The sequence below is a fragment of the Balaenoptera musculus genome, chromosome 15, assembly GCF_009873245.2.
Source record: "Balaenoptera musculus isolate JJ_BM4_2016_0621 chromosome 15, mBalMus1.pri.v3, whole genome shotgun sequence".
Taxonomy (NCBI): Eukaryota; Metazoa; Chordata; class Mammalia; order Artiodactyla; family Balaenopteridae; genus Balaenoptera; species Balaenoptera musculus.
In genome coordinates, this window is record NC_045799.1 from 21,053,121 (window position 1) to 21,077,841 (window position 24,721).

Sequence of the window (24,721 nt, forward strand, 5' to 3'; positions counted from 1 at the left end):
AAGAGGACAGAGGTTTGCTGGGCAAGGGGAAATCCTCGGGCTGCCCTGGTTGCCAGGGGCTGCAGGAGGCTGAATGAGGGGAAGCAATGGAAAGAATGAAGTGGGGGGAAGGGGAAGGCTCAAGTCCCAGAAATCCCCAAGTTACCAGAATGCACTTGAGGGAATTATTTGCCTGTTTTTCCTATTGGGTTTTATCCAGCAGCCTCTGCATATGCCTGCTTCTATAGGAATGGCCCACGGGGTTTTGAGGGCCAGAGGGGCCAGCAGAGAGGCCAGAGGGAGAAGAGGAGGTAAACCTGTTGCTAGAGGATGAAAGGATGTGGCTTCCAGCTCAGGGTCCTCCCTTCCTCCTGAGCACAGCCATCCCGAAGACCATCAACCCCCATCCCAGCATTTCAGTGAGGCCAGTTCTTGGGAGGGCCCTAGGGAGAGGCTAGGAGTCCAGGTACGGCTGCCTAGCCTAACGTTCTCCTTTGCTCTGCCAAGGTACTGGACTTAGCCCAGAGCCTAGAAGTACCAGACCCAACCCATTCCTGGATCTCACCTTCATCACAGCTCCTAAATAATGATCTCCCAAAAGCCAGGCACTATTTGTCAATTTCGCTTCATGATTCTGTCAATTTGTGCTTTATACACTTCGAGGCTATTTTATCAGGGGCATATAGGTTAGGTTCAGGCTCGTTCTTTTTGTGAATTGTTTATTACTAAGTAAAGTTTCTCTTTCTAATAATACTTTTTGCTCTAAAGACTATTTTCCTGATGTTACTATTGCTATAGCAGATAAGCTGCTCAGTGTTCATTTGCCTGGTTTACCTTCCATCCCTTTACCTTTTATCTTTGTATCATGTTTTCAAAGCATCTTTTGCAAACAGCTTACAACTATATGTGTATTTTAAAACCAATCTATTTCTTTTGTTTCTTTTGATAGGCCCATTTATGATTAATACTTGAACTCATTTATACCATTTTATTTTGTACTTTTTATTAACTAGGCTACCTCTTCTCCCCACCCCACCCACTCCCAAACTTTCCTCCTACTACTGGATTTGGCTTTCCCTAATGTTTATATTTACTTGCTCTATTTCTAGTCTCGCTCAGGTTACCCTTGCTGCATTAGTATTATTTATTCAGGGAGTTTATCCCAGGTTCCTCATTTCTTGAGGGCCCAGGCTACATATCTGGTCCCTGGTTAGGCATTTCAAAACTCGTGGTCCCTACCTGCCCTTAGGGCTTATTTCTCAAATAAGCCCTGAAACCTCAGGCTTGCCTCAGTGCCAACTTTTGGTTACCAATCTGGCTATGATTTTTTGTACTCATTTCTGATTTCCAAGGTTTTCTGTGATATCTATGATTCTAAGTTCAGCATTACAACCTTTTAAGTTCTACTTTATCCCCTTTTTGCATAACTTTGTAGCAGGTGCAAGGGGGCCTTTCTGGGTCAGCTTAGTCTGCCATTTTCCTGAAATCCTTACATGATTTCACTCATTATCTCATTTACTCTTACTACAGGATAAAAGGGATTATTCCCATTTCCTAAATGAGGGGATAACTATCTGTCACACTGTTCTCTTTGTTTCATATTATTTAAAAAATTTTCCTCCTTAATAAATCCCCAATTAACAAGAAGTTAATGGGTTTTATTTTTATTTTTAACCTACACTTTTAGTTAGAATAATGCTAGCTGCTGTAAAAGATTAGGCCAAAGTTCTCAGTGGCTTAACACAGTAAGTTTATTTCTCACGCACTGAAGAATCTGCAGGGTCTCTGCTCTAAGAAGTCACTTAAGGATTCAGCTCCCTCCATCTTGTGGCCCCGTGCTCCTCTTGGGCCTTAGACGGTTCTCTATTCAGCCACACAACATGGAAAGAGAGGCTCTTATGGGAGGTTCATGGAAGCCAGCCCTGGAAATGGTGTATATCTCTTCTGTCCATAACCTAGTGGCCGGAAGTCAAGCGGCTACCTGTTTGACTGCAAGGGAGGCTGGGAAATGTAGTGCAGCTGTGCGCCCAAAGGAAAGGGAGATGGATTTAGTGATCAGCCAGTCTCTCTGCCTACATTTTTTAATCCTCTGTTCTACCGTTTTCTAATTATCTGGAAATGATTTAATTACAAAGTTCTCTAATGATAAACTTCATCGTATTCATTTAATCCCTTAGGTAGGCATGAAATAATCTTTGCACATGGTATTTGTATGAATTCAGTTTCTCCATTTCTTGGTTTAGTGTTCTCTGCCTATATTTTAACACTTATATTACTCTTAACTTCTATTTTCTTACCTTTTCGCCTTCTTTGTTGCTTTGGTAAAACTTTTTATTTCCAGAAATGCCAATGGAAGGCAGTGGGGGCAGAAGGAGGGACACCCCTACCACATCTTAGCCGGGGAGAGCGGCCCTAATCGCCCTAGGTGGCCACCCAACCTTCAGGGATGCTCTGACTCAAACCCAGAGCCGGGCTGACCCCCCATGCCAGACTCTCCCTACCCTGGGCTATCTCCCCCTCCCACAACCCAGACAGAAGCCCGAAGCTGGGCTATGGGAATCTATTCCTTCACGGCTGCCTTCAGATCATTCAGCTACAGTCACACCCACCTTCTCTCCACGAACAGTCCTGGCAGGGTCACAGAGAAGACTTGAGATGTCTCAATAAGTAGGGCTCCCCAGCTAAGGGGAAAGCCCTCAGTATGGACCCGATTTGTTCCTCTCAACAGAGCGCACGAGTTAGTCACAAATTGTCTTTGTTCACAGATTTAGTCATTCACTTATCTACACAACCAGTTGGTCATTCATTCAAAATCCTGTGAGCCCACAGCACCCTCCAGGCCCAGCATTGGGCTGTGGATACTCCAAGCTGAATGAAACCCTCTTCCCGATCTTGGGGAACGCTTTACAGTCTATAAGAGACCATCTGGGGGCAGAGAAAAAGCTCTCAGTACCGTGATGAGTGCTGCTGGTGGTCTGTGTGAGGAAGGGCTGAGAGGTGTCAGCAGAGGTCAGTGTGAGGGCTTAGAGATAAAGCGGGAGAGCTTAAGGTCCAGCCTCACCGCAGCCCCAAACCTCCTCAGTTCCAGGCTACGGGCACCCCAACTAGGCCCGGCTTCACACTTGTTGTTGGACTACGCTGTAGCCCAGCTTACCTGCCCACACAGGGTCCTTCCCCACCAAGGCTGGACTTCCAGGGCAATCCTTCCACCTCACCACTGCTGTTTGGGCTGTTTAAAATGTTGACTGTGGGAGAAAGACCCCTGTCTCCCCAGGCCTATGGCAGTTAGCACAACTCCTCTTCCCAGAAACGTGATATGGAAACCTCTCCCATGAGGCGGGTCCTGCCTTCTTCGCATCTGTCCTTTCTTGGCAGCTCACGTTCACTCTCACCATCTCATCCGGCCTTGGGCCCAGCTGTGGACGGCCTGTGGCTCCCCGGCAGGGACGTGGGGGGTCTTGAGTTGGCCTGGATCTTCCGCTTCCTCCTCCACCACCACTGGCCCTTCCCGGTCTTCGGTATCGAAGCCCCGGAGAGCTGGCGACGCAGGTGACCATCCTTGGTGAACTGCAGCAGCAGACTGGTTCTGAGGTGGCCTCCTCAGAGGGGTGGGCCAGACATCCCATGGGATTTAAACGTACGGATTCTGTGACAAGGACGCTAGCAGCTCTGGAGGCTTCTGGGCTCAAGTACTGGGTGTGTTTGAGAGTTAAAATTCTCACCAAGCAATCTCTGTATAAGAGAGGGGTTATCTGTCTGTTTACAATGAGGCTGCAAAGGTCCAGGGGATGTGAGGCTGCGGCGAAACTGAAAAGGCTCCACGGCTCAGCTTTTCCAGTCTGTTTCTTTCTTCGGAAAGACCTGAAAAGTTAAGCAGCCAACACACTCACAGGAAGAGAAGTTTTAAAAACTGTAGGAAGGCCTCACATCGTGGAAAAGTTTCCAGCAAAGAAAGTACGAACAAGAGTCGGGCCACTAGCCCCACACCTGCCCATTCAGAAGTGGGCACCGGGCAGGCCCCGAATGAGTGACTTCGTACTATCTGGTTCCCCTCTTTGGGGCCCCTTTTCCTTATTTCTAAGCAGAAAAAGAAAAAGGAGGGAAATATTTCTAGCCCCTGAGAGTTCGTGGTTGATTGTTCTTAGGATATAAATGTTACCTTTTTACCTGTATGTGAAAGAACTCCACCTGCTGGGCATTCGCACAATTTTGGAATAAATTTAGAAGACTATCTACACTGACAATATAAAATTTAAAGGATTTAAAAAAAAAAAACAAGAAAGGCTTTAAAATGTGGTAAGAAGGAAGCCTGTGCAGACTGCACACCTCCGTCCCCCACCCTGTCTTCATTCACTGCTGCGGGAAGTGAAGGCCACGGCTCATCCATGGCTCAGCAAAGACAGCAGGCCACCTAAAGTCCCTTCACCGCCAACTCCCCCAAAAGAACACAGTTGCAGAGGGTAACTCCCAGTGGCGCTAAACTGTTCTCCCCAGGAGAAATCCATCTTGCAGCCAAATGTTCCCAGCAGACTCGGGCTGGACACAGCTGGCAGAGTCACCGTCCTGTCACACTGGCCGCCGTGGCCCAAGGTCCTGGAGGGGCCCCTGTGCTACGCCTGCTCGCCGGGCCCGCCTCCGCTGGCCGCCGAGCCTTTGCCGGATGCCTGGGCTTCCGTGGCGCGCGAAGCCTGCTTGGGCAGGCGGATGGGGACATACACGTTGGAAGCACAGTGCTCCTTGAGGTAGCCTCCTCCCTTCTCTTCATATTCCTTCCTGGTGATCCAGACGTCCTCGTTGTCCAGGTGGTCCAAGGCCCAGTCGCGAGCACCGTACCAGGCGTCCAGCACAGGGTTCGAGGCCAGCTGAACCTGAAACATGAGCAGAGCAGTCACTGGACGGGCGTCTCCCCTCAGGGTCCGAGGACTGAATGTTCAGCAAGGCCAGCTACAGCCCCTACATTTTGTCCCCAGAAATACACACGCAGGAGGGCCCCCTTTAATTCCAAGACGGGGCAGGACTACCTCTGCACCCCCCAAGCAGAGCTGAGTGAAATGTCCCAGACTCTTCAAGAAATCACGCAAACACGCAGAGCCCGCCGGACACGACCTCACCGGATACGTGGTTATCAGCGACTTTACCAACACCAGACCTGCCACTCTGGGTGGGAGAGGCACCAGCTGCCCCACCTCCTGCCCCATGCTGTAGACCACAAGCCGTCAGGTGGAGGGACCTGGAGGGAAGGCCTTCCTGGACCTGATCCCCTCTCTGCCAGCAGAGGGCAGCAGAGGCCGATGCGAGGTGGCTCTGGCCACGGGGGCAAAGGAGCCTCAGGGGAGATGAGAGCAGAGAGGCTGACCTGGGCTCCCCATGCTGCTGCCAGCGCTCGGTTTCCACTGCTGATTAGGGGAGCGAGGCCGGGGTCAGCAGCCCCGTGAGCGCCCCTCAACTAGGCGGAGCTGAGCACCGGGCGGGCGGACCGCTCTCCAACTCAGATCGGGCCTCCTGTTCTCTGCAGTCGCCTGTCTGACCTCCCACCTCCCTCTTCCCTGCCCCACCCACAGAAGTCCCAGGATGGAATGGTGGTTTGGGAACTTTCTGGAGTAAAGGGCAGGTGGAATCAGCACAGCTGGAGGAGGATGAGGCGAGACTTGCGAGAAGGGATCATCAGCAAAATCAGGGTCACAAAAGCCCCGACCGCTCTGGCTTAGAAAGTGTGGGTGACGTGAGGAGTGTAAGGCGCTCACTCTACTCCCTGCACGGGGGAAGGGCTCACTGCGATAAATCACGAGGAGGACTACATGTTGAATCCTGTGAGTCCTTCTAGCGAATCGTGGAACCTGGAGTGTTCTTAGGGACCCTCAGCACAACAGCTGACGTCTGTTTATCACGCGCAGGCTCTGTGCTGAGCACCTGGCAGGCGAGGCACGCTGCATGCTGGTAACAGGCACCAGGACGACCCCCTTCATACTGCGGAGAAAACTGAGGCCTGGCAAAATTCAGCGCCGGCGGTGCCGGAATCAGGACCGAAGCCCAGAGACCACCCCCTGAACACACAACACATCGTGCGGCACAGGGGGCCACAGCCGAGCCCCCAGCAGGACACAGAAGCTCTGCACCACGCGTGCCGTGCACACGGCCCTCCCCCGCTACCCTGCACAGTCACGAGCTCCAGCCACACTCAGCTGCTCACCAACAAGCTTCCGGCCCGCGAGCCTTTGCTCCTGCTGGTCCCCGTCTGGAATGTTCTCTCCACCCCGCTCCCCTCCACGCTCTCTACCTGGCAAACACCTCCTCACGCTCAGAAGACTCACCTCCAAGAAGCCTGCCCTAGGCGCCTACGTCTGTATGCCCCTCACGCTGTGGGCTATCCTGGCCTATTCATCTGACTGCTGCCCCCTCAGGCAGCAAGGTCCTTGGGGCCGGGGCATCTGGTGTCTAGGACGTCTCAGCATCCCAAGGTGCCTGGTCCACAACAGGAGCTCAGACTTGGTGATCGGGAATTTGGTAGATAAATTGTGGGGTTTCTTGGTGATCAGGAATTTGGTAGATAAATTGTGGGACATCCACACCATACAGTCATTTTTTAAAGTATTTTAGAAGAATAATGACACGGGAAAACATTCACGACAGGTTAAGAAATTCAGGTTACAAAGCAGTATACACTCAAGTGTGCAGAAAATATGTGAAAGAAAAATCTCCCCAGCCAGTCTCCTAGAGAATGCCTTATTCTCAGTGTACACTCTTGTACTCTCTGAATTTTTACTATATGCAGGCTTTCGTCAATTAAAACAAAGAAGTACGTAAAATACGATTTCCATTGTGCTTTAAAAATTAAACATAGGGCTTCCCTGGTGGCTCAGTGGTTAAGAATCTGCCTGCCAATGCAGGGGACACGGTTTTGATCCCTGGTCCGGGAAGATCCCACATGCCGCAGAGCAACTAAGCCCATCGCCACAACTACTGAAGCCCGTGCGCCTAGAGCCCGTGCTCCACAACAAGAGAAGCCACGGCAATGAGAAGCCTGCACACCGCAACGAAGAGTAGCCCCCACTCACCACAACTAGAGAAAGCCCGCAAACAGCAACGAAGACCCAACGCAGCCAAAATTAAATAAATAAATACATAAATAAAAGTAAAAAAAAAAAAGAAAATTAAACATAGATTGAAGACCAGAAGGAAAGCCACAAACGTGTTAATAGTGGCTATCTCTGGATGATGGAATTATCAAGTAATTTTTCTCATTTACACTTTACTACTTTTGTAACCAGAAAACAAATAATGAAGGCTATTTTCAAAACAGCTGGTTACACGGACAATTGGTACCTGAAAGGAAGACTGAAAGGGTCTCATCTCCAACAGCTCCTTCTCGATTCTGACCTTCATCCCAGGATACATCATGTTCCCGCCAGTGAGGAAAACGTTCTGAACCAGCAACTCCTGAACATCCTTTGGGTACCTGGGGACAATACGATTCCTCTGCTCTAGTCCCTCCAACTTGAATATTGGAAGAGAATATGGATGTGGAAATGCAAGCTCTCAGTACAAAACAGAAAAGGTCTACGCAAAAAGTTAAAAAAAAAAAAAAAAAGCCTTCCATTTTTCATTTGTGTCTTTACAGAATGCCAAATAGCTAGCCAAAACCTTAATTTGAATGGTCAATCCATTTCCTTAGCATGATTAAAATATTATGCCTTTCCAATACATGTTTTTGTAAAAAATTGACTTTATTGAGGATTACTTTAAATACATTTGGATGAAGTCTGACAAATTTATATACCCATCAACAGCAGTAACCATTACACAGTAACCATCACCACAACCAAGATACAGAACATTTCTATCACCCCCAGAAGTTCTGCCTCTCCTTTTGAGGACCCATCTCTCCATTTGTGCTTTTTTTTTTTTTTACTACTAGTTTTATCTTATTTGTGTTTGCTCGCTTTCCCACCCACTGCTAGACAAAACTCAAAGCCACTCTAAGTAGCTGCAATGGCTTTTCTTCCTTGCTAGGTGTAAGTTTCCACCCTGTTTTAACCAACAGCAACCACAGTACCACAAAATTGTGTTCCCTACTTGTCCAACTTGTATTAGGAAAACTCACACTGCAGGAAAATACCTGTATAAATGGGTGCGGGGGAGGCATGTTCTTGTAGAAATGCAAACTCTTAAATAAATAAAATGCAAGGTGGGGAAAAAAACTAAGTTCTGCACGTTTTTAGGGTGATTTAGAATCACTAGTCTGCAATAATGTGAAGATTTATAGGAAAGCCAATGCACATATACCATGTTGCCCAAATTTTTCAAAGAAACTCTTAAAGCTCCTCAAATCAAGCATTTACACGTTGAGGATTTACACGTTGAGTATTTACATGTTCAGAAATGAATTAGAGAGCCCTAACTCTGTGCCACGCTTGGTGAGAGAGAAAGAATACCATCTGAGTGCAGCAAGTCAATGAAAAGGAGATGCCCGGCCATCAAATCCACTGTTCAATTCAAAATTCAAGGAAATGGTTCAGGAAAATAGAAGTAAAAGAAAGAAGTTTCAGTCTCACCTGTCCAGAATGTACTGGAGGGTCTCAGCTATGCCGGCCTGCTCCTCCCCGATGAGAGACGGCTGGAAGATAATTTCTGGAGCTCGAATTCTTTCTGTCCCAACAAACAGCTGATGATATGCTGCCAAGTTAAACACGGGCTTTAAAAACCCAAGGTTTAGAAGATATTTTTAGGCCATGAGAACAAACATCCCAGTTGCCAGTTTCTTCTAACTGCATTTCTTATTCCAACATAGCTTCTGTCCTTTGTGCCAGAATAACCTCTCCCCAACTCTCTTGATTTGATAATTCAATTTTCTACCTTCTTCAACCTTTGGATTATAAACCGCTACATATCTGCTTCATGAAATGGTCCCTGAGATGCAGGGAAAGAGACTTGGTGAAGAGCAGCTGAGAAAGGTTGGTACTGGAAGACCAAGTGCCTGGCTCAGTCCCCAGTGCCCGCAGAGCCAGGAAGGGCTTCTCCCAGGTGTGTCTCAGCCTCACGCCAGTCCACCTGGCTGCCATCGTAATGACAGAAACACAGACTCAAATGAGGATGAAGCATTATGACACTGGCTTAAATGTAAATAAAATCATTAAAAGCTGGTCTTCGGGTCTAAAGTCCCCAGTTAGTTGCCCAAATGCTTCCACCCAGGAGACTGTTTCTCACAGATGCACGGAGCTTAGTGCTGGAACCCCAAACAATCACCACGGGGGGGAAAAAAATGCCTGACTTTGGAAGTTTTCGGTACTAGTACTCTCCCTTCTAAAAAATACAACTGGTATTTTAGGGAAAAGTATTCCTAAAGAAGCAGACTAAACCTGACTGGTCATTTATGTTAAGCTTCAAAGCATAAGCAAGGTGGAGGCTACGGGAGGCCAACCTGGACCGTGGTCACCGGCTTCTCCACTTCGGGCGTTTCCTCCGAAAACAAGGGCTCGAAATCGTTGATGTTTTCCATGTCTTCCAGAGATGGTTCGAGCTGCCCCAGGTCAGGGGTCTGAGAAGAGAAGAAACACAAGTGGACAGAACCTGTAATTCAGCAAGCCTTAGTTCTATGAGTTCGCTGTCACCAAAAAGAACTGGGATCTTGCCTAATGTCCTAAAAGTACATCCACACATAAAAACTATGAAAAAGTTTCTAAACTGTTAAAAAAAAGGAACACACATGAACACAAGATTAAAAGACTAAAAAGCCAGGGATGAGCTTCGCTCTTATCTCCTACCCTTCCCACTGAGACAAGCCTCATCAACTCCCACCTTCTCTGAAGGCTTCTGAGGGGCAGCTCCAGCCTGGCGCCCCGGGGACGACTGGCTGCCTGCACCTGTCACACCGCCACGCACAGAGCTCTGGGGGAGAGGGTGTGAGAGCCGGTGTCCTACAAAGCAGCTTAGACTACGGGCAAAATCAAGTCAATCTCTTAATAATTAATAAACATATGTGCCAACACTAACAGGCTTAGCAATCAGTCCCCTTGAGCGCAGGTCCACTGGGCTGGAGATGTGACTGAAGGCTCCAAGGCGGCCGAATGCCTCCCATCCGTGGAGGCCTGCAGAACAGGCTTTCCTCTTCCACGACAATGACCCTGGGCGGGGCCTAGACATGCCGGCAAGGTTCCGAATTGAGAGTTTAGGACACCTTTAATTTTGACCTGAACAAATGAAGTTGGGAGGGTGGGGGGATAGTTCTGGAGAAAGGCAGATGAGTTGTACCTTCCGGACTCAAAGGGGAGAAGTTTCAGGAAGGAACTCTGTTGCATTCCCTGGAAGGAGGCTCTAACAGTGACAGCTATTGTAGAAAGGACTATCTGATGAGACGGTGTCCTGGGAGGGTTCGAGCAGATTCAACACCAACCGCCAAGGTTGCCTGAGAGGAGAGCCCTCCTCACTCTCAGAATCTATGACGTACATAAATTACCGACATAATTCAGAGTACTTAACTACACTTCTCTAGAACCTATTCATATCAGCTGCAAAGGTAAAATGCAAAGTCACTCTTAAATAAGGCAATGCCCCTTGACATACGCTCTCTGGCTCCTCCCTCTCGGGAGCTCCCTCCTGGAAGTCAGTGGCTGCGCTGAGAAGCCCCAAGCGCATGGGGAGGCCGCAGGTGGGTGCTCAGGTCTGTGGAGTCCAGCCTCTGAGTCATCCCAGCCCAGATGCCAGGGAAGTGAAAAAACCCTCCAGAGAGTTCAGTTCCCAACTGTCCAAGTCCTCCCAGCTGAGGTCCCAGAGACCCCCGCTCCACTCTGTCTGAACTCCTGACCCGTCACATTCATGAGCGCAATAACACGGTTGCTGCCTCACACTGCCCAGTGTGGAGTGTTTTTTATGAAGCAGCAGATACGTGAAACGGGCTTCTGGTGAGGCAGGACTAGAGCGAGCCCCAGACCGCTACCAGGCCATCCCTTTGTCCCCGGTCAGCAGGTGTCTTAAACCTCTCCTTACACTCTTCCCTTCGGCTCCACCCAACCCCTCAGCAGTGGCCTTCCCCAGGCATTCTTCTCTTCCCACTCCCTGTGTGATTCTAGGTCCTTCCACAGCTGGGTCCTGGACAGTCCTGCCTGGTATCCCACAGAGACTCCAGAGATGGGGGGCTCAGAACCCAGCTCATCATCTCCCTAAGCTCGGTCCCCAGCGCCACCTCCCCCTGCTGCCTTTCAACCCAGCCTCAGTGACCGGAGACAATCTAGACCCGGACTGCTCGGGTCTCTCAGCTGCACTGCTCCTAGCTGTGCAACCTTGGGCACGTTTCTTTCCTCGCCTCAATGTCAGTTTCCTTATTCATAAAATGGGAATGAAGACAGTACTCACGGAATTGTGAAAATTAATCAAGATGATACTTGCACAAGTGCCCAGCACAGGGTCTGGCACATGTTCTGTTATCATCAGCAACTGCCACTCCTGAATGACACCAGGATCTTTGGCTCCTTCCTTGGAAGTGTGTCCTCCTCCACCTTCCACCCCAACAGCCACTGACAAACTTCAGGCCACTGACAAAAATCAGCTCTCTTCTGGATGACTACACACATTTTAATCCTGTCTTCCCATCTCCAGCCTTGCCTCTCCCTAAAGCCATCATCCTAACTGCTGCCAGTTATTTTCCTAAAATAAAATCTCATCAGATTATTGCCTTGCTCAGCACACTCTGAAGGCTCTGTCTGAAGGATAATATCTGGGCCGCTGGATAAAGACCTTAATAGGTGGCCATGGCCTCCCTTCCAGCTTCATCTCCCATGCTTTCTGTGCCCGATGTGCCCTGCTCCCCGCACGTGTGCTTCTTTCCATCTAAAATGTCCTTCCTTCCTCATTTGCTATCTGCTGAAATCAAATAATCTTTCAGGGCCCAGCTCAAACACCCCAATCCTTTCTCAAAACTCCTGTATTCCCACACGCATCTACCACCACACTTGATAAGTTTTATTACAGCCTGAGTATGGTTCTATAGCCCTATTTTTTGAGGTACCAAGGAGGACAGGGATTGCATCTTAGTCACCTCTGTACCCCTAGTCCCTGGCAACCCTCAAATTTCTCTAGAATAAAGAGGATTGCAGAATGTCTGGGCTTCAAAAGGCTTCTTCAGCTGTGACAAAACTATTACTATCCACCTTCATATCTAGCTATATTCAAAAGCATCTCACCTTAAAAATAAGATAACTTTTAGCTTCACTAAAAATGATAAAAAGATATTTTCCTTATCCCAATTCATATGATTCACAGAGAGGAACAAAGCTGGTAATTTCAATGCCGACAATACGCATCTAAGACAGAACATATTTCTCTACCATGGCTGGTTTCTCTCCCCCTAGGGTTTGCCAGGGTCTCCACGTGTACTGGGTGGCATGCGGGAACGTAAATATGACTGTTCTTTTGGAACTGAACAGTTTGCCAGAGTCCCTCAGGGAAGATGCAGCATGGTTCCCTGGAACAGCCTGGAGCAGCATAAAAACAAGCAAAGGGCAGCTCTGATCTCAGCTCGTCAGGCCAGAGCACTTTCTGTATTTGGCCCATTGTCTTTTCCAACAAACAAGGGTGCTCGCAAGCAGTGCTCCCGCCTCCCATCCCCTTACGCTGCGCTCATAGTGATGCAAAATCAGCATCTTTTAGTTTAAATACTTCATTAGGAGGTATTTTAAAGTATATTAGAAGTATTTAAAATTTTAAAAGTGTTTAAAATATTTTAAAAGTATATTAGAAGTATTCAAAAGGAAGCCTACTCCTTTACAACATCCTCGTCGAATACCTGCAGAATACCGAGGGCTGGCATGGATTGGTCTGTAGGAAAAAATGGATTTTATTTTTATTTATTTATTTTTTTGGCCACGCTGCGCATCATGTGGGATCTTAGTTCCCCAACCAGGGATCGAACCAATGCCCCTTGCATTGGAAGCGCGGCATCTTAACCACTGGACCGCCAGCAAAGTCTCGAAAAAATGGATTTTAAAAAACACTGGAAGTTAAAAAATGTAGCTGTTATTAATCCAGTGCAGCCATTACTGCTTAGGTTGCATTTCAATATGAACTGTGGTCCACATAAATCTGTTCTCTCCATTCTAAAAGAATTATATTGTTGGAAAATATAACAAATACTTTTTGAAAGGTAGAACTGGCTGGCCAGTGTCATGGCCAAATTTATTCCATGAATGTTACTGTAATGGATCTAATCTCTAACAATCACCCTGACTATTAAAGCTTTGGGGACAGATCGATTCATCAAATTTGTTGTACGTAGGGAAACCTTTTAAAGTACAACATTTCAAAGTCACCCCAAGCCCAGAGAAATCTGAATATGTACCCTTAGAACACAGAACAAAGTAGGGACTTAATAAGTATCTGCTGAATGAATAAACAGAGTGATTGAATCAGGGCATGTAACAAATGCAGAAAAATGAAACAAGAAAAGGAAAAACTGGTTCCCCGACTGTTTGGGAATCACATCTTCACAGTTGCTTGTTTTTTTTCTTTTTAAATCTGAACTCCCCCACGTGCATGTGGCTTAGTGGTCCATCTCTGATGTAAAGATGCTGACGTCCTGTGGACATGTTGATAAGCATGATAAAACTGAGTACAGATGAATAAACAACAAAGGCAATGTGGACCTGGATCCTAGGAAACAACAGCTCAAATCTGAAACACAGACCTGAAAAGGAGCAAACTAGACAAGGCACATTAGTTCTCTGGAAGCTGATCTGGGACGCTGTGCGAGAATAAGATGGTGGTCAAGGCACTTCTACCCTGGATCTCAGTGATCCAGCACGCTGTGCCGAGGAAGCCTGACTCAGGATCCGCTTCATCAGTCACGCATGCTCAGTCACTGTCCTCACGTGGTCTACGGCCTGTCGGAGAGGTGGGGAAGGTGAGGCTGAGAGCAGGAACCGAGAGCCAGCCTCCAGCTGAGACAGTCACTGCAAAGCAGGCTGCCTGCCGAGCCAAGGACGGCCCTGAGGTCCCTGGTAAGCACCACACTACACCCGGCAGCAAACTGGAGTTTTCCACAAGACTGTTTCTTTCTAAAAGTATAGGTAAAGTTGATTTAAAAACAAAAATCAACAGTTGGACTGGCTAATCTTGCCCCACAAGTGTCATAAGGCAATGAACTAGTTCCTTTGTTTTAGCACTCTAGAGATGACAGATTCAGCAACAATGTGTCCACTTATTAACACTTTCGTCCAGTTCTAGAGACAGGAGCGCCAACCAGTGACTTGGGGCCGAGGTGTGACCTGCAGGCAGCCCCTTCACCATGCGGGGCCCAGTGCGACGGTATGAATTACCCGGGATCCTATCTCAGCCCCGCCACCTGCCCTTTTGGCCACATCAACACTAACAGCCCACTGGCAGAGAAACAAAAAGGAGAGAGAAGATCAAAGAGTCAGTGTTTAGTAACTAACAAAAGGCTGATCTTAAATCAACCTACAAATATCTTCGTGAGCATGTCTATTAGCGGCTGTAAAAAATTCCTAACTATACATGAAGCATGATCCCCTGTCCTTAGGGAGCACGGAGATGGAAAGGAGGTGCATGGAAGAGCAACCATGATATATTTAATAGAAGATCAGAAGAAAGTTAAGGGGGCATATGACTAACTGCCCAGGAACCATCAGAGGGGCAGGTTCAGGTTCAAGATGGGCCACACGATAGGCGTGTGTATGTTCTTCCTACTCTACTCGCACACATCCGCTTTCCAGGGACCAGAGCTCTACCGGCTGAAACCCCTTGGGTCAGAACTTCAGTTGGTACAAGGTCAGTGCCATCCCTGCCCCCACCCGTGTCCCCGTAGATATCACACACCACTCTGCTCTCTTTCCCCCGAGTCTGGTCACAACCCCTTTGATGTCAGCCTTCTCCGGACACTCCTCCCGCCCTCCGAAAGGGCTGTTCTCTCTACACCGGCGGTCTCCAACCTTTCTGGCACCAGGGACCGGTTTCATGGAAGACAATTTTTCCACGGACGGTGGGGGGATGGTCCCAGTGGCAACACGAGCTACGGGGAGCGGCAGATGAAGCTTCACCCTCTCGCCCACTGCTCACCTCCTGCTCTGCGGCCCGGGGGCTGGGGACCCCTGCTCTACAGCACCCCGCGGGACCTCCCTCCCGAGGCCCGCAGTACCTCTGGCTTGCTGTCCACCACGTCCACCTCGAGGCTGGCTTCTGCTTGAAGGATCTTCTGCTTCGCCTGCTCCACTGCGGCACTGAGCTTCTGTATGTAGGACTGCAGCTCTTCCGGGGAGTCCATGTTCAGCTCTATCAGGGCCTTGTGAAACTGATCCATCTGGCCGTCCTCTAGGAGCTCCTGCAAGCCGAGCAGTCACAATCCATCCTCAAAGATGTGCATCGGGGCAATCGCGCACGGGAAGGAGAGATGGAACTTAGACACTGGACAGAGAACGATGGCGGGAGAGGGCTCCCCGAGCTCCCTGAGCCTGCCCCCCCCAAAGACCCCCCACCCCCGCCACCAAAGCTTCGCAACGAAGTCCTCCTCCCCAGCCATCTCTGGGCTCCCGTGCGTCACCATCTCAGCACCACCGGAGCAGGCAAAACTCATCTATGGGGACAGACGTCAGAAACGTTAGCTTCTGGGTGAGAAGAGATGGGAAAGTTACTAAGAGGAGGCTGAGGGAGGCTTCTGGGCTGCTGGTAATGCTCTGTTTCTTGACCTGGATACATCATGTGTTTCAGTGGTGAAAATTCATTGAGCTGGACACTTAGGATTTGTGTGCTTTGCATCACGTGTGCTACATTTAAACCAGAAGTTAAAAATCAAACAAAGGGGACCACAAGGATAAAATAAATCAACAAGGCCAGGTCCACAGCTCTCAGGTCCTGCTGCTACACCGTCCTCTACACGCACGATCTCTACATGGATGACCCCTCCCACCAGACCCCTTCTTGACCCCAAGTCAAAAAGATGCATGACGCATTTTATGGAGCGAGGCTGAGGTCCCACCCTGGGGGGTCCGCTGTCACCTGCACGTAGAGCAGCCGGTCCAGCCGCTCCTGATCCAGCTGCAGCTTCTCCTCCCGCCGCCGCGCGTTCAGCTCCTGCAGCCGCCGCAGTTGCTGCTGCCGCCTCTCCTGCTTCTCCTCGGAGGTCAGGGTGCTGCCCAGGAGCTTGCTGGAAAACGGGAGCTGCATCTTGTGGACATTGTTCTCATAGTAATCGGGGCACCGCCATTTCTGCAATTCTTCAACAGAATGATTTTGGAAGTTAGGAAATGGGAACACTATTAGCACTGAGATTAGAAAGTCAGCGCCAGGGTTCCAGGTGTGGGTAAGATGGAGGAAGCACACTCCCTCCCATCTCTGAAGCCACCCAATCGGCGAAATGCAGCTATAAGACCTGGACACGACCAACACACCTGCTCTGAGCGAATTGCTAAATAAAGTTCTTCAGACGGAAAGGATACCATCTAGAGCACCAGGAATGAAGGGAAAGCAACAGAAATGATGAAAATCTGATTAAACATAGTAATTAACCTCCTCTTGAGCTCCTTGAAATACATTGACAATTGGAAGTAAAAACCATGATGACGTCTGATGGGTTTCCAATGTATGTAGATGCGACACAGAAGACAAGTCTGACATAAAGGAGGAAGGATAAAGGGGCCTCTGGGGACTTCCCTGGTGGCACAGTGGTTAAGAATCCGCCTGCCAGTGCAGGGGACATGGGTTCGAGCCCTGGTCTGGGAAGATCCCACATGCCGCAGAGCAACTGAGCCCGTGCACCACAACTACTGAGCCTGTGCTCTGGAGCCCGCGAGCCACAACTACTGAAGCCCGCGCGCCTAGAAGCCTGTGTTCCGCAACAGGAGAAGCCATCGCAATGAGAAGCCCGCGCACTGCAATGAAGAGTAGCCCCCGCTCGCCGCAACTAGAGAAAGCCTGAAAGCAGCAGTGAAGACCCAATACAGCGAAAAATAAATAAAATAAATTAATTTAAAAAAAAAAAAAGGGGGGCCTCTGGCGTGCTGACATCTCCACGTTCCACTTGAACTGGTAAAACAGAGATTCTAAGAAGACTGTGAAAAGCCTATTTACTGTCATCTCTAGAGCAACAGCTAAAAAAACCTACACGAGAAATATACAGTGAAAAACACAATAGACAAATTAAAATGGAATACCAAAAAAAATTTTTCAAATGTTCAAATAACCCAAAGAAGGCAAGAGAGAGCAATAAGAACAACAAAGAGAAGGAATAACAGAAAACAAATAATCAAATGGTGGACCTAAACCCAAACATAAGAAGAATTAAATTAATTGGAAATAGTCTTATCATATCGATTAAAAGATAGAGACTGACAGAAGGGATCTTTTTTTTTAAAAAAAGGACCCAACTATTAAGACACTTACTTTGAATATAATGATACAGGTAGATTAAAAGGCCGGAAAGACACACCAATCAGAAGAAAGTTGGAGTGGCTATGTTAATGTCCAAACAGACTTCAAAGCAAAGAAAACTGCAAGGGATAAAAAGGACACTATATAATGGTCAAAGAGCAACTGCCAAGAAGACGTAAGAATCCTCAATGTTTACCTAACAAAAGAGCTTCAGACACTCGAAAGCAAAAACTGACAGAACTGAGAGGACAAATAGGAAAATTCACAATTGTCCCTGGAGATTTCAACACCCTTAATAATCAATATGGCTTGATGGAAAATGAAGAGGCGTATAGAAGAACTGAACAACACCATCAACCAACAGAACCTAAATGGCATCACAGAATACTCCACCCAACAACAGCAGGATACACATTCTTTGCAAGTGTATATGGAATATTTGCCAAAGCAGATCGTGCCTGGGTCCTAAAACAAATCTTCACAAGTTTAACTGATACCAGACAACATAAGTTCTTTGACCATAATGAAATTAAACTAGAAATCAACCACAGAAAGATAACAAGGAAGTCTCCAAACACTTGGATATAAAACAATATATTTCTAAATAATCAATGGTTCCAAATAAAAAAGGCTTGAGCGAAATTGGAAAATATGTGAACTCAGTAAAAAAGAAAACATAACATACCAAAATCTGTGACATGTAGATAAAGCACTGCTGAGAGGGAAATTCAAGCTTTAAATGCCTATATTAAGAAGAAGTTATCATAATAATCTAAGCTTCTACCTTAAGAAACTAGAAAAAAAGAGCAAAATAAACCTCAAGCAAAAAAGAAGACACCAATGCAATCACCTAAATAGTCCTACTTCTATTAAAGAAACTGAATTCATTCAGAAAAAGAAATCCCCAGGCTCAAATGGTTCTACTGGAGAATTCTATCAAACATTTAAAGAAAAAAATAATATCAATTATTTACACAGTCTTTTCCAGAAAGTAGACGAGAACACTTTCTAGCTCATTTAATAAGACCAGCATTGCCATGATACCAAAACAAGACAAAGACAGTACAAGAAAAGTATAGGTTAATATTCCCCATGAATATACACAAAAACCTCATAAAGTTTACCAAACTGAATCCAGCAATATATTAAAAAATAATATGAATAAGTGGGGTTTATCCCCCCAAATCAAGGCTAGTTCAATATTTGAAAAGAATCATGATACTCTCCTATACGAACAGTCCAAAGCACAAACACCACAGGATCATATCAGATGCAGAAAAAGCATTTCACAAAATTCAAAATCCGTTCATGATTAAAATGATCAGCAAAACTAGGCACAGAAAGGAACTTCCTCAATTTGATAAAGGATATCTGTAAAAAAACTAGAGGTTAAAAAAAAAAAAAACTAGAGGTAACATCATATAATTAATAGGGAAAGACTAAAGGCTTTCCCCACCACAAGATCAGCAATTAGGAACAAGGCAAAAATGTCCACTCTTACCACTCCTAAAGAAACAAAGGCAAACAGATTGGAAAGGAAGAAATTAAAATGTCCCTATTCCCAGATGACATGTGTACCTAGAAATTCCCAAGGAATCTCCAAAAACTAGAACTAGTAAATTTCACAAGGTCACAGGATACAAGGTAAACACATAAAAATTAATTGCATTTCTATACAATAGCAATGAGCAACTGAAAACTGAAATGAAAAAAAACAAGGAAAGAAATAATTAGGCATAAATCTAATAAAACATGTACAGGTCTATACACTGAAAATCATAAAATGCTGATGAAAGAAATCAATAAAGACCTAGATAAATGGAAAGACATACTATGTTCATGGATCAGAAGCCTCAACATAGTAAAAAAAAATGTCAATTCTCCCCAATCTGGATTTAACATTATATCTGAATCTACATTTAGAATGTTGTTGTTTTATATACAAACTGATCTACAGATTTAATGTTCTTTCAATCACAATCCCAACAGAACTTTTTTGTAGATATGGACAAACTGATCCTAATATTTATATGGAAAGGCAAAGGAACCAGAGTAGCCAAAACGATGTTGAAAAAGAACCTACATATGCAAGTTACCAATTAATTGAAAAAGTCTGTTAGGAAATACCAAAAAGGGAAGGGAATGCTAAAAAGTACTAAGAGTAAAAAAGTGAGCGAAAGAGTCACCCTGGGAACAATTTAAGGAACACCCCAAAGGTAGACAACATTCGAAAGCTGCAAGCAAACATCCTCTTTGTACCTTCCACATAATCCTCAGCGATGTAGCTGTGCTCGTGCAGGATCTCCTCCATGCGGCTGAGAGTGATGGCTGCCAGGTGCCCAGGATACTTCAGCTGCAGGAGACGCTGGAGGTAGCCAGCTGCTTGGCTTCCTCCCAGGTTGATGCGTTTGCAGTTTTTAGCATCCAACCTACAACCAAGGGATGGAAACAGCACTGAAATTTCTGGCAATGTGGAGGAGAGAATATGGAGCACGTGCACTAGGGCAGAGGATAGTTTGATGTAGACTAATAAGGAAGCAACTGACCAGCTGGGGGAAATAAAACCTAACAGTTGGAAGGAACTTTAAAGTTGCCTTAGTGCAACCTCTTACCCAATGCAGGCCTTCCTAGACCACATCCAAACAGACACATGAACATCTAACTTCTGGCAAGCATCTCGGAAGGACTCATCTGCTCTGGGAAGGGCCTAGAAATATGCATTTTTCCCCAGGAATATGCATTTTGACAAGCTTCCCAAATCCCTCTAGTGTAGGCCAGAGTTTGAGTACCCCTCCCCTAGACACTCCACTTCTACTTATGCAAACACATTAAGTAATCACATACACATTGGCTTATTGTAATCTCCTAAGAGAACCAGGTCCCTCTGACATGAAGTGAAGGGGAGGAGAACCAGAGTACCTTTATTTTCTCAATGTGAGAAAGTTAGAGGAGCAGAGCACTAGGAACTTGCTGTGTACTAAAATGTCACTGCTATATCACACCTCACCAGCAGATGCCAGCATAGAACATGATATGCCCCAATCTGATCATTTCTTAGCCTTTGGGTAAAATCACTTTCTCTCAATATAACATAACATAAAATAATAATATTATTTTTAATTTCTGCATATTCTGGTTACATAAGATAGAAAACTCTATAGCAGGAGTGTTTGGTAATGTCTAAGAATTACTTTTTTCTTCATAAATTTTTGTAAGAACTTCAAGAGAAATTCCCACTATAGGGCTCAATAAATTCAACAGCATTTATTTTCACTTAAATATTCAGACTGTTTTACAAAGTGCCATCACCTACATTATCTCGTTTCGTTCTCAAGGTAACCCTGAGAAACCAGTTTTTTCCCAAGTGTATATGTTAGGAAACTAAGTAAAGAAGTTAAGTACTTCATCCTCAGCAGAGCTGCAAACCCAGGCTTTCAATTCCGAAGCCAGGCCTTCTCTCACTACTTACATACCCTCTCTATCTCTATGCAAAGAGAAACCTTCTCAGGAGAGCATGATGCTGGCCTAGTCTCTCTCTTTTTTTTTAATTTTTAATTTTTTATTGAAGTATAGTTAATTTACAGTGTTTCAGGTGTACAGCAAAGTGATTCAGTTATATATACCTTCTTTTTCAGTTTCTTTTCCATTATAGATTATTACAAGATATTGAATTCTGTGTGTATATAGTAAATCCTTGTTGTTTCTCTGTTTTATATATAGTAGTGTGCATCTGTTAATCCCAAATTCTCAATTTATCCCTCCCTCCCCGGCCTAGTCTCTTTATCAGACAACGAAAACCCAGCTATAAAACAAGATTTTAAACACGACAGAAACTACCCTCACTTTTTATAGAACTTGAAAACATCTACTAAGTACCTATTATGTACCAGGTACAGTAGTTAAAAAGAAAGGTCTAAATAATTGTCATTAAATAGCTTTAAATAAAAAAATAAAAAATCTCTTATTAAAAAGTGACTCCAGAACACGACAGTCTAAATTAAATCTATTTAAATAATTTACTCAGAACGTTTTAATTGAGCACCTACTACCTACAGGTACGGTGTTAGCCATCTCACCATTAAGTCAGAACCATAAAGTTCTAGAATTATGGATTTGGACTTCAGGGACCATCTACCCCAACTCGATCCAGGAGGTCACAAAGGATGGACGATGAAGTGACATCTATACTCACACAGTGAGGGAGGTCAGAACTAAGCCCAGAGGCCAGTTCATGGTCCTGTCCTTGCTCTTTCCACTCCACCTTTAAATCAGGCGCCCAATAAACGTTTTCTGAATGCTTCTCAAAACAGCACCCAAATGCCATAAGTGCAACTCACCTCCCTTCTAAGATGGGTAAAATATGTGTACACTGGTATCCAGATGAAATGATGAGCCCGCTGGAAATCAAGTTCTTTGGATTATTGTGGTAGAAGCTGAAGAGGCTGTCTATTCCATAGGCAACCGTAGGAATCCCATAGCACTCAAAGAGAAGCTCGGACATCATCTGTCGTGAATACAGTGGGTTGCACACGGCTTCTGTCAAAACTATGGGATGATCGACACAGCCCTACTTGGAAAGAAAAGAGTAAATTGGTAGGTGCTAAGAGAATACTCCTTTTAAAGCCTAAAAAGAAACAGAAATCCTTATTGCAAGGGCTCAACTGGCTTTTGGTCTCCAATCAAAAAACTGAATCAGAAGCAACTGTAAAACACCCATCTTTCCTGGAAGTTGCTTTGGAAAATATGAAAGTAGGGTCAACTTAAGTCAAGCCCCATCCAAACTGTCAGCCAATCATCTGGCTCCATCTTCAAAATATCTGCAGAATCCAACTGCTTCTTATCACATCCTCAACTCCTCCCTCATCTAAGTCACCATCATCCCTCACCTCCTAACTGCAACAGCCTTCTAACTGGTCTCCCTGTTTCTACCCTATGACCCCAGGCAGTCCATTCTCCATACAGCAGCTATGGTGATCCTTTTGGAACATAAGCCACGTCCCTCTTTTGTTCAACACCCTGCAACGGCTCCTCATTTCACTCAGCGTAGAAGCCTATAAGGTGTGTGACTTGTCCCCTCATTACCTCTGCGACTTCCTCTTCCACTGACTACCCTCCCCCTCACTCTGGCTGCCATCAGTTAGGATTAGGGTACACTCCTGCCTCAGGGCCTTTTTACTGGCTGTGCCCTCTCTCCGGAATACTATTCCCTCAGATATTCACAAGGATCGCTCCCTCAATCATCTCCTTTAGTTCTTGCTCAAACAACACCTTGTTCCCGAGTCCTCCCCCAACCATCTTACTGAAAACATGCAACCCTCTCCTGTCCTTCTATCATGCGACAGAACATACTACTTAATTCTATCGTTTATTGTGTTGTCTTTTCATACTAGAGCGACTTTCCACACCCGCTCCATAAGCACAGGAGATTTCGTGTCACGTTCACGGACGTATTTCAAACACCTAGAAAAGTGCCTGACACAGAGTAGATGCTCAATACATATCTGATAATAAATTAATGTATTAACAAACGAACCCGAATATGTGCTCCAAGAGAAAAGGGCGTTGCTTTTGCTCACTGCCATACCCCAAGCGCCTAGCACAGGACTTACACACGTTAGGCGCCTAATATTTGATCAACTGACTAAATCAATGACTAAATGACAATCAGAACTACTGGAATTACTATTATCCCTCGGAGAGCGGAGTGAGCGGGGACACGACCTCACCCCTCCCCTCAAGCCTAACCCCACCCCACCCTTCACCTGTGAGGAGACACCCAGATGCTGGAAGCTGTAGTCAAGCAGCAGCTCCTGCAGCTCCAGGTTCACCGGCACGTTGCGGTCGAAGGGCGATCGCAGCATCCAGCGCAGCGGCTCCAGGCTGCCCAGCGCGTTGCCTACCTGCGGACCCGCCCCGCCCCGAGCCCCGCCCCGCCCGCGGGCGCACACGGCGCGGAACTGCAGCCGGGGCTCGGGGCCCGGGTCCGGCCCGGGGCAAGCCCAGCCTGCGCGGGCCTGGAACGACCCGTTGTCCAGCACCAGAGGCACCGGCAGTGGCCCGTGCGCCAGCGGACCGGCCTCCAACACCGGATCCGGCGCGGCGCGGGCATCGCGGAATGGGAACACGTTCGTAGGCGGCCCTGCTGCACTGGCCGCCGCCATCTTGGAGCGCGCGCGCTGGCCCCGCCCTTCGCCGCAGCGTCCGCTCAAACGCCGCGAAGCCCCGCCCCCGACGCAGTGCCCGCCCAGATCGCGCGAGACTCCGCCCCCGCACAGTGAAAATTCATCAAACCGTCCTCTTTACGATTTGTGCACTTTTCTGCACGTGTGTTATATTTTATAATACAATATAAAGTTTTAAAATAGATTTATTTATTAAGACCTACAGACTGTACCCTCTCACAGACCTCAAACGCTGAGAAAAGGACTAATTGTTACCTACTACGTGCATATTCTCTTTCTTCCTTTTTGTGGTATAATTCCCCTGCACGGTCATCTAGTTTGTTGTGATCATGTGACTCAGTTCTGGCCAATGAGGGTGGGAGTGGAGGTAATGTGACCGAGACCCGCCCTCTCCCCCCCCCCCCCCGCCTTAGTTTTAGCTCTAAAAGGACTGGGCAGGCTCTCCCCTGCCCTATTTCCCCCATTCCACCAGCCAAGGGGGTTGCAAGAATTAGAGCAGCTGCCTTGACTCTACCATCCCAGCTCTGGAACACTTTGAGAGATAAAAGCAGGTTAATTATAAAAGGTGGTTGTAAATAAACATCCTTAGCAAGAGATGAGACCCCAAAACGTTCTCAAGAAACTCTAGGAGCACTTCTAGGCCAAATAGGGAGCCAGTTAGTGGCAAAACCAGATTAAAGATGTTGCCTTTCAACACAAGCCATTTTCGCAGACATCTGAAGGAATCCGTCATTAAATTGAGAAAGTGGGGAGGAGCAGAACACAGTAAAAATAAGTGAATGTAAGTTTAAGAACTACACCTAAGTATACTGATACGGAAAAATCTCCAAGATAAATATTTAAAAGAAATAAGGCAGTGCAGTTTATAGGAAACTCCCTTTAAGAAAGGGGGTGGGGAGAAAATATATATGTTTTTGCTTGTATTTTCATGCAGATGGACAAGAAACTAAGAAAAGAGTTCGCCTGTAAAGGAAAGGGACAAGGTGAGTGTGTCAGGTGTGGGAGACTTTTTCACTGCATACTTTTTCATATATTTTTTAACCGTGTGAAAGTATTACCTTTTAAGGGGGGGAAAAAGCACTATGTATAGGCGATGTAGATTGGATTATTGTTCCCAGTTCTTCACTCCTCTATAATAGGATTATAGAGGAGTGAACATCCGTACCATCTGCCATGTAACTTTGTTGGAC

At 46.5% G+C, this 24,721-nt stretch overlaps 1 protein-coding gene across 2 annotated transcripts; it reads right to left on the bottom strand.

The window, feature by feature from the left end:
- Nucleotides 1-1,659: 1,659 nt before the first annotated feature.
- Nucleotides 1,660-23,518, bottom strand: ACTR5 (actin related protein 5). Of its 2 annotated transcripts, XR_005016600.1 has the most exons (10): nucleotides 23,112-23,518; nucleotides 21,687-21,916; nucleotides 19,609-19,778; nucleotides 15,979-16,196; nucleotides 15,122-15,304; nucleotides 9,398-9,514; nucleotides 8,532-8,671; nucleotides 7,303-7,435; nucleotides 2,589-4,847; nucleotides 1,662-1,998 (listed from the first exon to the last, which is right to left on the bottom strand). XR_005016600.1 is itself a non-coding variant. In XM_036826960.1 (9 exons), exons 1-9 carry the CDS (start codon nucleotides 23,508-23,510, stop codon nucleotides 4,590-4,592), a joined length of 1,848 nt encoding a protein of 615 aa, XP_036682855.1. In that variant the 5' UTR covers nucleotides 23,511-23,518; the 3' UTR covers nucleotides 1,660-4,589. The 2 variants fall into 2 exon arrangements, 1 of the variants encoding a protein (XP_036682855.1); XM_036826960.1 differs by having other exon boundaries at nucleotides 1,660-4,847.
- Nucleotides 23,519-24,721: the final 1,203 nt, after the last annotated feature.

Coding starts and splice junctions, on each gene's coding strand:
- ACTR5 (XM_036826960.1), bottom strand. CDS start 23,510: ATGGCGGCGGCCAGTGCAGCAGGGCCGCCTACGAACGTGTTCCCATTC. Junction 9,515..15,121: donor TGGTGGACAGCAAGCCAGAG/GTACTGCGGGCC, acceptor TTCTCTTCTCAG/ACCCCTGACCTGGGGCAGCT. Junction 4,848..7,302: donor CCTTTCAGTCTTCCTTTCAG/GTACCAATTGTC, acceptor CTCATGTTTCAG/GTTCAGCTGGCCTCGAACCC.